The 14109-nt window shown below is 39.1% G+C and overlaps 1 protein-coding gene across 1 annotated transcript in view; it reads right to left on the bottom strand.

Moving 5' to 3' along the window:
- LOC112454224 (protein madd-4) overlaps positions 1 to 14109 on the bottom strand; it is a 183309-nt gene that overhangs the window by 5576 nt on the left and 163624 nt on the right. The window contains 8 exon segments of the mRNA XM_025015491.1: positions 2 to 168; positions 253 to 380; positions 458 to 774; positions 1222 to 1432; positions 2340 to 2469; positions 3292 to 3680; positions 5384 to 5477; positions 6141 to 6282. Coding sequence (XP_024871259.1) covers positions 2 to 168; positions 253 to 380; positions 458 to 774; positions 1222 to 1432; positions 2340 to 2469; positions 3292 to 3680; positions 5384 to 5477; positions 6141 to 6282 — 1578 coding nt within the window.

Genomic DNA, 14109 nt, shown 5'->3' with positions numbered 1-14109 from the left:
CTGCGTGATCAGTGTATGGACTTTCGCCAGAATTCGCCGGCGCAGAGTCGAGATTCGCGTTTCGTTGTAGGTGAACGGAATTGCCGAGTCGTAAATATTCCTCGCTACTTATCTGCTCTTTAGAGCGAAATTTCACTATCAACTGCGTCTCTGCGTGCGAATTTCCCGCTGGAAAAAAAATTATCAGCTCATTTTTCATAGGAACATGTCGAAATACGGATAGGAGCGTGGCAGGCGAGACAGATCGCTTACCAATACAAGCGTAGACTCCCGAATCCGAAGTAGCTATATCGATTATCTTCAAAGCTCCCTTCCTACTGATCTTGTATTTTCTCGACTTTCGTATTTCCTTGTTGTCTTTCGTCCATATAATCTGCGCTCTGACAATGACATTGCATTTGTAATTATCTTCCCCGATTCGCAGCTGTACGAGATAGCATCGCGCGTCTGTACTTACTTGTCAAACTTTCGAACGGGACAGCGAATTTTGATAGAAGGCGTCCCTTGAAAAATCTGGGCGACTCCGCCAATTTTCAGGTCCACCTTCGCATTGATATCTGTTTGATTGTACGTCGTGTTCAAGGTGGTGATGATCGGTAGTGTGCTCGAACTTAAGTCCGAATCGTGGCAGGCTCTGGTGTTACAAGGTTTCTCGTTAGCTGGCTTTTGAGTCGGGCATTCGCGTTCTTCGCGACTCTGCTTGCGACCTTGCGCCATTATCTGCTCGCAAACTACATCTCGCTTCTTCACCCCGCCGCCGCACGTTTTTGAGCACTAAAATTATTCATTTAATTCAGGCCTCCTCGGAGAAGTTTAGAGAATTTTAGAGAGAACACACTTTCTAAAGTACAATACACATACAAATCAAGTTATAAACAGGATATATCGTTATCAGATACTTCAAATCCTGGAATTTCATGCGGACAGCTTTACTATACAAGCTTCATTGATAGAAAAATGTAATAATTAATGAAAAAAAATTACTTTTGAATTTTCCAAAATGTTCATGCATAATTTCTCTGGGATAACTATCAAGTTTTACAATCTTTTTTCAAATCAAAATATACAAAAAGTTTTTGACTCTTTTGAGTGGATTCTTTCGTGTTATTTTAAAGTTTCGAATGAGGGAAATGATTTAAATCAGTCCGCAGTTCGTGTGTAACAAAAAGCTTTTTCCGCCGAGATTGTTGAAAAGCTTCATACAAACGTGTACAAACATACCTTCCCCCATTCTCCCGTGCTCCATTTGACAGGACAATCCAGTACATTGCAGTATCGTCTGTCGGCGGGCGGTGGTTGCGGACACATGTAATTTGGAACGGGCACTGCTTTGCCGGTGCCGTGTGTCACCTCGTGGATACAGGTAACGTCACGTGTCTGTATACCAATACCGCAAGGGCTCATGCAAGTAGAGAATTCGCTATAATTCCACCTGCGGGCACAGACGATGACACATTTTGTCAAGAAAGATCGCGCAGGGAATTGCGTCGTAACGTTAATTAAACTTTCCTCAATCGCGTTTCTACAACAAGTTACAAAATTGCACAGTAACATATCTTATAAACAATATAAACCGTATGATAAAAAATTATTTGTATTTTTAATATTTAAATAGATAAGCCGATAAACAATTTCATGAATTCAAAAAATAAAACGAGCAATTTTTCCAAATATTTATCGTTTGTAACGTATTATTGTTCGCATTTAACAAAATATTCATAAAATTGTGCTAGATGTGTTTTTTTTTGTTGAAACGATTACATATTTATCGAAAAAAAAATGCTTATTATGAGAAGGCATTAAAGTTGATATATTTAATAGTGTAAGTACTGTAAGTTAAGTTTTATCCGGCCTGCCAAGAAATTTTGACGAATTTTGAGCTTTGGTTCTGCAGTTCTATTGTCGCTACGTCGAACTTTTATAATATATAAAGGCTGGTATTCATAGTCGGTTCTTATATTTATAAGACCGTCTTAAATACAATCTTAAGATGTCATGAACCAATCACAGAGCCGTATTAGCATCTTAAGACATTACTTAAGTCGGTCTTGAAATAAAAACCGACTATGAATACCGGCCTAAGAATTTTAAAATAAAAATGTTTTGTTTTTATACGAGTTTCAAAAATAAAATTTATCCGGCTCTCTCTCTCCCCAGTTAAAGATTTAATACGGCCCTCTTGACAAAGAAGACTGAGAACCTCTAGTGTAAGTCATTAGAATATATTATGGCAGTCCAAAGATACTTGGTGATTAGGCTAATCGAACATTACGTAACGCGGTATCTCAACATTTAGGCATTAAGCTGATCGATATCACGGAGTTATAGCGTTGCTTTACCTCGGAGGACACGGATGGTCGTTACAGACTCGTATCCTCGCCTCCGGCTTCGTTTCCGCCGAGCATAAAAGCGGCATCACCGTTTTCCCGGTGTCGTCCCGCACGCAATTTATAATAAGATCTTGAACACCTAGAGAAGAGAGAAATATATGTAGATATATAAATTATACGCGCGCGATTTGCCATAAACGATAGATAATCCGTTCAGAGCATACGGTCCTCCCTTTGTATCGCGATAGTCGACACAGAGTAATCTTAATACGATTATATCTGAGCGCTGTTAATTGCACAATGACATCGGCACGATTTTGTCGGGCTAATTAAGAGCTACGTCAATGAATTAAATTCGTTTCGCTAATCCTATTCAATAAACGATTAATATTAGCTCTACACAATACTCTCGTTTACAAATATCGTGTTAAACATTGAAAAAAATAAATAGCAATGAGTTATTAAATCGTTTTACTTGTTCGAGATGCGCCTATAAATTAAACGTACGAAGAGAACGTTCCGAATAACAGATATAATGAAATGTAATACATATAATAAATATGATATAATAAGATATAATAAAAATGCATATGCTTTACTATAATAAAAATATAGTAGCGATTCTTTGATTCTATAATCTGAAAACTTAATAATTTAAACACACAAAATCTTGATGCGCAAAATTAAATCCTATTCGGGGGTAAGATATGAGAATTTGCGTATACTTTTAAAATTAATTCGATGATTTTTCAACATAAATGTTTATCAACGAAAAAAATTAATGCGTTCGCGACGAGCTTCAGTGGAAGCAATTCATCATTTAAAATCCATATGTAACGGATTAAGAACCTAAAATCCCGGACCGCCCGGGGCGGTGAAGCCCGGCCTCTTATCCGTCCGGTCCACCCCGGGTATATTATCAAAAGCAATCTTGGCGAACAATAGTCGTTCGATCCGTTACCTCCTAAGCAAGTTGCGCTGCAGGGGGTGTAGCCAGTTTCCTTCCACGAGTACGTAGTTTGCACGTCGCTACCCGGGGCGACCTTGATACCGCTGTCGTAGCCGCTTCCGCCGGAACTACCGGACGATGATCTACTGTACGAGTCGGTCAGGCTCGACTCGGCGTATCCGCTCGTGTCGCCGATCCTGTAGGATAGGCTGTTCTCCAGCAAACCGCACGGCTCCATCGTGCACTTCTCCGTCTCGACCGGCTTCGGGCCGGAGCACTGGCTGTCCGGCAGTTTGGCGATGGTTTGGCTGAACTCGAGGAATATCTTGCAGCGCACTTCCCTGTGCCTGACGCCCTCGCCGCAGGTAACGCTGCAGGGGGACCATTCCTCGGCGATAAACCTGAAAACCGAGGTCGCGATTGAATATATCCCCGAATTCGCGTAAGATAATACGTTGGGCGGACGCGAGCTCGTCCGGAAACTCCGGTAACTGGGATTTTGGGTCACCAGAAAGATGAAAAATGCGATGGTCGCCTAAGATTTCATCATCCATTTTTGGTATGAGCACTTGAGAGAGATTTAAAGCGTATAAATTATTCATTATAAATATATGACTATAAAAAGGTCTAAATCTCTTTCTGTTAAAAAAAGATATCTTCGCGTGAATGATATAATCCAAATTTAAATTTTATAAAATTGGAAATACATATGTTCATTTATTGTGTGTGTGTGTGTTAATTCATAAGGAAGTTTCGCTATACATAATTACTGAATCATTTCCTCTGAGAAACTAATATATAGTATCCATAATATTTAATTATTTTATCTATTGCAAGTAATTAAGAATCACTTACGAATCAATACTTATATCCTGTTTTTTAAATATAAACATTCAGTTTGTTAAGTAAAACGGAAGTTATTCATGATCAATCTAACAATAAATATATTTAATAGTAAATAATTTAGGTGGTTTTTTAAATACAAAAATTTATGATATCACTGGTACTCATAAATATGTATACAGATTTTATTACAAGATTTAATATGTTCATTCATACTAAAAATACTGAAATAAAAAAAAGACTATCATGACTATGCGTAAGTGAGCGCAATTAAACTTTTGTGTCCTCGTTTATTCTCATATAAAATAAATCTGTGACAGATGAAATCGGATTGTGATAACGAAAAAGTAGAATAACACGTTATGGACGCGTACGGGGGGAATTGTCAGATAGTAGGTGCCATATAGAGAGAAAGTTATAAACGCTGACTGAAGGGAATCTAGGTCTAACATCTTATGGAATTTCGCTACGGTGGTAATGGCTGTTCTAAAGCCGCTGCCATTGTTCTCGAATTGCGATCGATGTTACATATCCCGCGAGGATTGTAGCGAAACGGAAAGTTTATACGAGCCGAGAACTTGATGAATTAATCGTTTGGTGGCTGCCCCGCGGACTACCTAAATTGGATTTTAAATTAGATCAAACAAGATAGTTATTTGTTTCTTCACATTTTCCATAGGTTACATTGAAAAATAAAATGAAAGTATAGTTATCTATTTATAACCAGCAAGATAAATTCGCGTAACGCTATTCAGTAACTCTATTTCGATCATAAGTAAATTATCTTATATCAACGTATATCTTATAGATGTTATTATTGGCTAATGCTATTATTAAGACATTCAATTCTTAATTTACCAGAAAACTTAAAAAAAAAAAAGATATAATTTTACATCAATGTGAAGATCAATTTAGATCATCCCTAATTCGAGATAAATTCATTAATAATTTGATGTTCTAAATTAAAATTATATAACAATAACTAAGAGAAACTTATGTATATAATTGTTGCACTTCAATTTAACTATAGTTACTATCTGTATGATTAAATCATTTCCGTTTAATTTTTTTATTTTTGTATATCCAATTGGTTTATCGTTATATTAAATTATTGTTACATCTCAGATTGTACAGAGCAGTTATTTAAAATGGGATTAACAAGATCTGTAATGTCGACACATTCCAAAACATTCGAGTGAGTTAAAGATACTAATAAATATAGACAGTGTACATGTATTACAAGATGTATGAAAGTACTTACGTCGATTCGGAAGGTATCGGTTGGTCCATCAATTTCTCTGACACTGGGGATAGCGGATATGGCTGCACTAGGGGCTGTGTCATACCGTCTCCATCTAAATAACATTTCGTATGCCATCTCATTTTCTATGCATATTCCTTGTGAACGCGATAACGTCTTTCAATAATTTCTTGAGCTTGGCTTGACTTTATAATTTGCTTGACTTGGCTTCTCATGTTTTTTTGCACAATGAAAGGCATCTAATCTTACGAGAAAGTTTCCGCAATTCGCGAAAAAAAATCTGAATTTTGCAGAAATGTAACGCATGTGAATCTAATCACATAGTTATTTTTTTTATTTTGTTAACAAAACGATATAATAAATATATGCAAAATTTCATGGTTTCTTAAAATATAATAAAAAATGTCAATAAAAAAATATTATGATACTGAAACTCTCTGGAAATTAGTATTCCATGGAAACATAAGTGAAAACTAAAGGCTTAAAATCTGTTTATCTCGAAGTATGAGAAACCTAAAGAAGGGTTAAAAATAATATGCCCTTTTCATAAATCATACGTAATAGATAAGAGCACTGGTAAACGTTTTGTAGTTACACGACTTCTTAACAGCTCGGAGTCCGAAGTTTAAATTTCATACAGATATACCTCTAATTTCGTGTAATGAGCTTAGGGAATATCGCGTATGAATTTTCAGATCGTCGCTTAAAGGACGTTAAATTGCCGTTCGAGCCAATAGTTCAGACATAACGCAATTACATGTGGGACATGCGACGTTCGTCTTGCATTCCTGCTCGGTATGAGGACGTTCCGCTGGGTCGCAGTCCCTGGAGATGGCACCAACACCGTCTCTGCATTCGATCGTCCTCGTCCGTATTCCGGTGCCACAGGTCACGGAGCACTGCATAAATAAAAAGTTAAAATGCACACTTCGCGTAGAATTGTAATAAGATGCAATGTGGACCGATAAAAAGCGAGGAATAATGCACGCGACTTATGAAAATTGTAGTAGAGAAATTCACACTTAAAGAGATCAGTTCTATGTTAAACAATCACGTTTATTTGAATGGATTAATAGAAATAATTAATAACATAATAGTATAAAATATGTAATAGATATAATATATAATGTAATTGTAACGTAATGAATCATGTAAGTGATTTAATGATACGAGTTTACATTGTTCGCGCACGCGAAGACAATATAAACATGAGACATTTCCATTTTGTGTATTCTGTTGTTCCATTTAAATCCTTTTCTTATCAATATTTTCCTTGTAATTTAATAAAAAGCGAAAGATAGTTAAAGAAGTTTTATAACTTGTAATTTGTTTTCTGCGATTTAGTGAGAAAACAAGGTAAGGAAAAAGTCCGTTTGACAAGGATAAATCAGAGGGACGAAATTCGAGACTGCGTTTTACTCCGAAAGTAAGGAAAGATGCAATCGAAACTACCCGTGGCGCATTAACGACGTGGCAACTTCGCATAAAACACCACATTCCAAGGTGGATTAATGCCGAGGCGCGGTCTAATTTAAAATTTCGGATTGCCATTTTCGGTTCTCATTTCAGCAAAGTCGAAAAGTCTCGTTCGAGGCATGTTGTGTCCTCGAAGTTTCTCGCTCGCGATGAGGAAGGAATAAAAGGATAGTATCGAGAGAGAGATGGATGTAAGAAAAGCAATCTAAAGAGAGACAGAGAAAGGAGAGAGAAAGGAGAGAAAAAGGAGAGAGAAAGGAGAGAGAAAGAGAGAAAAGGTAGAGAAAGAGAGAGAAAGAGAGAGAGAGAGAGAGAGAGAGAGAGAGAGAGAGAGGGGAGGAGGAAGCGATGTAGAAGAGAAAGACAATGAAGAAGGAGCTCGAACGTGAGAGCTATCGTTCAGGAAGGTGGAAAGGTGACACGAAAGGAAAAGCGGAAACCACTCGACTTAGGTACCCCACTCTTTCCTCCGTCTCCCTTTATCCCGTTCCTCATTCTGGGTTCTTCACCTTTCTTCATCCTTCATCTCCCTCCGTCTGTCTTTGCTTTTCACGGTCGGAGCTATATAACTCGGAAAGAGTCTCGATAGCGAGGGGGGGAGAGTGCTTTAAGGAGCCTTGTGCTTTCAGTTCAATATTTGCATGGCTCCTGGGTGCTCACAAAAGAGAGAAATCTATCAATTCCTGTCTTCTAGCGGCGCTACCCGGGCTACCCCGCGTCCCGCAGCTTCGGATGAAATCATTATCGTGCCACGCTGACGGGCGCGCGCGCGCGCGGAAGCCTTTATGTATCGCTATCAGAAAGAGCACCATTCCGTGATGCTGTTCGGTTTTCGAGAGCGGACGGGAACGGACTGTATTGTGTATCGATCAGAAATGAAGCGCCGTAAATCATGGGCCGCGCACACTTTTGCGTGCACATGACTGGGAAAATTTACTCGCTTTACCTGTATTCCACATTCATTGGTCTGTGTGCGAATGAACGTAATGGGATAGCGATTCGTTATTCGCACAAGACAAACAACGTTCTTCGAAAGATAGAGATGTATGATGCGCCGCGATGCATTTATACTAATCGTGCAAATTTGCTCATTGTACACATCGGCCAAGATGTGTCCAAGACCTCATAATTTTAAATAAGCGTTAATTTATCTATTTGTAAGAATCTATGTTTATTAAAAATATAAACATTTTTGTGTTAGAGTTTTCTTGCTGTAGGCAAATTTGATTATTGTGGTATATAAAAATTGTACGAATGTAATATTTTTAATGAAACAATATCATAATTAACTTGAATAAGATTTTAGTATTGCCTGATACTTTCTGGAATTTAAAAAAAATTTATTATTCAAGTTGAGGAAGAAATGAGAAACTTGAAAAGAGCTCATATGAAACAATCTAATATTAGTATCGTAGTACATGATCAGTGAAATATTGCGTCTTACGCGCGACGGATACCGCAATAAATACACATCTAGTGCAACGGGCCGCATTTAGCGACCTCATGAATAAAGCATGACGTCTACATTCCGCAGGGAAGTTGCGGAGATTTTTCCTTTCACGTATCTGCCAAGAAACTTTAGTTCGCTCAAGAGACGGGAAGCGTTCACGAAAACTCGTACGAACGCCATTCTTTACTGTTATCTTCCTGGACGTTCATCGTCATGTTCTTATTTATGCAACAAGATTGCATTCTCGAGGATCATGAGAGGCTATTTTACCCCAGAGCGGGAATTCGCAATGCGTAATGGACGCGAATGGTTTACAATTCGTCGAGATCTTCCAACACAGAAATTTGTCACCGAGAATAAATATCTTTCCCCGACATCTTCTCAAACTTCCGATACTTCCATATACGGGTCTTTTTATAAACTTTTTCTACATTTCATGATGATTAAAAATATTATCTATATCTACAAATATAATCTCAGTAATTTAACGTGCATAGTGGGCGATCTTGGAAAAATTATAACGCTTATTTAATACGGACTGATGGACGATTTGGAAAATAACAAAGACACTTTGACCTCGATCCTCGAACTGAATCATTTCGTGCAAGAGCACCGTGATTCAAGGGCCGAAAGGTGCAACCAACCGTCTGGAGTTGGACGAATTCCAACTAGATAAGTACCGCACGTTGTCAGACATGTAAAGACGCGCGACACTTTTATTGCGGAATAAATTTGAATAACATTCTGAGAAAGTGAAAAATGTTTGATGGCGATTCTCAAAGTATCTTTACAGCGGCGGGGCGGCAGTTCGTATCGTGTGTCAAAGCGTCCGGCAACACAATCGTCGTAAAGTTCGACGTGTAATTCACGGCCCAGGTTAGTTACAAGATAAAATACGAGGTAGGCATGTGTAACTTTCAGAACGTTCTAATTTTCGACGAGGTTTTCTTTCAATTTGAAAATCGCGTTGCTATTGGTTATTTCACGGAGCAAACTTTGGGGCAATCAGAGCGACTCTTGGGAGGGAACTAACGGCACGACGATTCGTACAATGAAAATTCTGGAAAGCTTCCAGGCAGTGTATCGATTTTCGGGAGAGGAGGAGGGTGTAAGTGTCTATCTCGACAAGAAACTGGACCAGAGAGAAAGAGAGAGAGAGAGAGAGAGAGCGGTCTGTCGAACGTTGTGCCAGAAAACTTGCATAGATGTCAGCGACCCGTTCGAATATGAGGCAATATGTACCGCATAGGTATATACACTGCGTACAATACGTGCCCGTTTCAACTGCATGCGTTCGCACGCAGGCTGCGACGAAACATTGGTAAACGAAACATGTATGTGCGTTCCGGTTACCGCTGCATAAATTTATCCCGAGCTCCCTATGTTTTATGCAGACGTTTTATGATAACTCTGGCACATCTGCTCTCCATAGATCTTTCCTTGAACGTATCTCATAATCTGGTTGGTTACATTTCGCGGTTGATAGACGCGAAAATATTATTTTTTCATTCTTTTCAATTAAAACATAGTTAATTCTAATTTTCAAGTCAAAGCGGGGAAAATTTGTGCAGCTCGCTCGCGGAAACAGATCTAATTTCGGATAGATTATTCCAGTTGCTAATCTAATTTTATCCTAAATCAGATCGATTCTCTTCTTAAAAGCATTTATACTTTTATGCCCCTCTCCCTACACTTATGATGAATGAAAATGAACATGAAAAATACGCTCGTGTCGAGAGAAAAGAAAAGAGCAAAAGTAAGTTCTAGCAAACACACAAAAGTGACAGGAACAGAATAGAAAAACGTTACTTTTGGACCTCTTCTTACAATTAATTAATTAATTTAATTCTCCCATGTCATTACCAGAACAATTCAAAATTATCTGACGAAGCAGAAGTATTTGCAATTCCGTTACTGACCGCCAACACGATAGGCGTGTATTAAATCTCGAGCGTGCCAAAATCAAAGTTCTGGAATGCCTCCAGAAACTATCTCGATTTTCGGTCAGTCGAAGGTATACAAGAAACCACGTCCGAACATCGTGCCAGGGACTGAAAGCGCTGAAAACGCTCCGCGGGCGCCGCGGAGTCGTTGCATTGGTAACGCATATCGTGCTGCAGCCGCCGATATCTGAATCGCATTCGTTACGAAAGATCCGAGGCGATGTGCAGAGCGTTAGCGCGCTTTCGGAGACGGCATTCGAATTCGCTTTCGGATGCGAGCTGCAACGACGTTGACCCTGCCGCCGATGCGACGATCATATCGACGAGGGTCGTCGATCGAGCCGTCGATCGCGAGCGTGTGTATACCTATACATATGTATACTATTCACATACACTGCAAGTGCACGTGCGCATGTTTCGCAAGTAACTTCATTGAGCCACGTGAGCTTTTTCTTGGCAAAACGTTATATGACTTCCGTTTCCGTTTTTTTCTCTCTCACTTCGTTTCCGTTTTTTTTTTCTCTTTCACTCGTTTCCTCGCGCACGCTCCTCTCCGTTTTCTTCATCTCCGTCCCTTTTCGAGGCCACGCTCGAAGATATAGCTCTCGAAGAAATGCTTGCCGGCAAATGTGCGTTACCTCTGTTATATTGTCTTTCTCGAAAGTGGTAATTTTATTTTATCCGCGTAACCCAGAATTTAAAGGGCGACGAACTATGATGAAGAATAATATGGAAAAGAGGATTTATCGACTTGTTTGCCCTTTTTTTCCTCGTTTCTCCGTATTACGACGTTGATGTATAAAACAAGGAATTGTTCGTGTAATTGTGCCACGCACTTTTCTCATCCGGCAAGAAATGCCGCTGCTCGTTTCTCGCCATCGCTCTTAAAAGAAAGCGATATCTTACTTCCCTGCGCAAATAATGCAGTAAGAAAGATTTATCTCTCTATTAAGTAAATTAAATACGATAATAATTTCTCTTGTATACAATAATAATAACTTAAATTATTCTGAAGCATTCGCGAATTGTTCGTGTATCCGGAACGAGTATATTTTCAAGGAAGAATATGTAATCTTTCACCTATTTATATCTCTCCATCTATCACAGTATCTCAATTTTCTCCTTCAAGCCGGTAAGAAAGCTCTTCACACCGGTACAGCGTCTCCCTTCTTTTCCCGTTAACTTCGGCTTTGCTATGGAAAGAAGGGCAACGCGGTTGCCTTTCACCAGGCCAGCCGAGGATTTTGATGGAACGGGGTGGGTCGGAAAAGAGCTGTGGGGGAGGGAAAAGAGAGCGAGGAGCGCGGGGAGGCAGTTGTTTGGAGACTAAATTGTCCTGTTTGATGTTGGTGTCTGATGTGGCCTGAAGCATCTTCAAAGAACTCCGCGTGGAAGAATATGGCTGGCTGGCGGGCTTGGGCGATGCCGATGGTAGCTCGCGAGAAGACGTTTCGCGCGCGGAGAAAGAGAGACGAGACGAGTCTACTCGCGTATATGCTCCCCTTACTCGCGCGGTTTAGACGTAATTCGTATACACGGTAGGAGGCAGGGCAGTTTACAGTCTGGCTCCATTTTCACGCCATATCCCTGAGCCAAGAAACGTTACCGCCATTCTCTTTCATATACCGCTGCCTGGTAGAGGGATTCTCCACGACGCGACGGTCGATGTTCCGCTCGGGCGATTCGCGATTCCTCGGCTTCGAGGAAATCCGATTTAGTCGTCGGGCGGACGACGACGGCACGGCACGGCGCGCGGCAACGCGAATGAGAGTGCCGTTTTATCCACACGCGCTCGTCTGCCGCTCGATACAATCATCTGTGTTTGAAAAAGAGCAAATGCTTTCTCTTTCTGTCGGCGCGGAGCAAAAGTACGGAGCCTGTTATTGAGTCATGATGCTCCTTTTGAGAGCATTTTGAACGTATATTACAGCCGTTCCTGCCGAGCTAATAATTTTTCTAGTGCATGCTGATATTAATGTGTATTTCATAGATATTTCGTCTGTACTTTACGAGAATTTGAAAGATGGTATCGCCGACTTGGATTAAATCAAACCAAACGCGAGAATTTATTTAATACAATTTAATATAGTGTATATTATTAGTTTTAACACCCACGTAACGCCATGTGTATTTGTTTTAAACGTTATAGAAGAAAATAAAAATGTGCAGCGCAAAATGTATGTAAAATTCGCTGAACTCGGTTTCCATTTATTTAGACGAGGGATCCATGCGCTACAAGTGGAAACTTTCAGCGTGTCGGTAAAGGATTAAAATATATTTTAACGAAGGCATCCCTCTGACGCGTAAAGCGGTAGAAACAAACAAATTGCCTTAATCAAGAATGAGAAATTTATCGCATTCCATGTTACGAAAACGAGTTGTTTGCTCAAAATTAAACGTAAACTAGATTATATTTGCGAGTTGATCCATAATTCACGCTTGAATAACATACTTAAATCCGATTCCATTCGGATTCAATTCGCATGTTGTTCCGTAATTTTTAGCAAGTATAATTAAATATCAAAAATTATATCGCAGATTTATTAAGAGATTACGTTGCCGTAATTAGTGACTATTTTGTGAAAAAAACGAATTTAAACAATGCAAGCGTACAACTATAGTACAAATATTTTGATCTCTTGTAATTCCTTGAATAGCTTTAGAAGCAACCTAAAGTCATTATGCGGAATAAGAACGAATAATTAAATTTTCTCTTAATGTTTAATTTAAACCGAAGAAGAGAATGGGGTTTATTAATATGTTAGGCGATTTATTCTACTTATAAGAGAAACAAAAATAGATTGTTCAAGCAATAAATCGTTAATCGATCCAATGCGAACAATAAAAGAATCAAGTATAAGAAAAGTATCAAATCTGACGTCTTTTGTACAAATTAACTTTGAAAACTTCCGCTATCTCTATATCAATGGAAAATCTTTACGGAGCGTCATCCTCGTCGGACACAACTTTGTCTACCTCTAGCCAGTCCGTCGTCCATGTGCAATTACGACGGTTATACACACGTCTTTTCGTGAAAATCGCGTTCTCTCCGTGGAGAAACGGAGATACGTGGACACGAAATCGCGATTGCGGCAAGAGAAGGGTCGCGTTCTCGTGTAATTCGCGTTGACGTATCCATCGCCACAAGCGCGCATCGTGCAAATCGCGCGCAGTTGTTAATTTGCTTTATACCCTTAAACGGCCACGGTACGTTGCAACTTGTCGAAAAGGGCAACGGATGGAAACAGAGTTTTATAATTAGAGGCTTCCTTGCCGCGCGCGTTTATGCCCCAAACGTGTAATAACGCCGCAATCTGGATTCACAGATAAATTAACGCGTGCTTTGAGTAATGCGCGCACCGCTGTGATTATTTGAAGAACCTTTAATCTGCTAATTGTTAGATCTTCGAATGCATCAGTATATATTCAAGCTAAATCCACTGATCTTAGTGGTTTCATCATTTATTAGTTAAAGTTATTTCTATCTATTGCTACTTTTAGAAAAATCGATAAATAATCAGATTAAAGCCAAAATAAATCTACTTCAACCAGCCAGCAATTAAGCGTATTTAATTAGAATATTCTGACACTTTTTTTAAATCATTAAAAGTTGTTATTGAAATCGCACACAGTATCGATCATTATGATCTCTTTCACTCTATCTAAAGATTAAAGAAACAGATTGTAAAAATTGCTTGAAAGTCAAATAATTAAAGAAGACAAAATCACGAGATCAATTTCTGAAAATCTTACATTAATTTAGCATCTAACGTCTTTGATAGGTAATAAATGATCAGACAAGCTGTGGTAAATTTAAAAGCACAACTTTGGCCAGACACAAGTTATTCGAATCGGTC

The sequence above is a fragment of the Temnothorax curvispinosus genome, unplaced genomic scaffold (genome assembly GCF_003070985.1).
Source record: "Temnothorax curvispinosus isolate PA1 unplaced genomic scaffold, ASM307098v1 QBEX01004926.1, whole genome shotgun sequence".
Taxonomy (NCBI): Eukaryota; Metazoa; Arthropoda; class Insecta; order Hymenoptera; family Formicidae; genus Temnothorax; species Temnothorax curvispinosus.
Note: the sequence above shows the minus strand (reverse complement) of the source record. Positions and strands in the feature narration are given on the sequence as shown.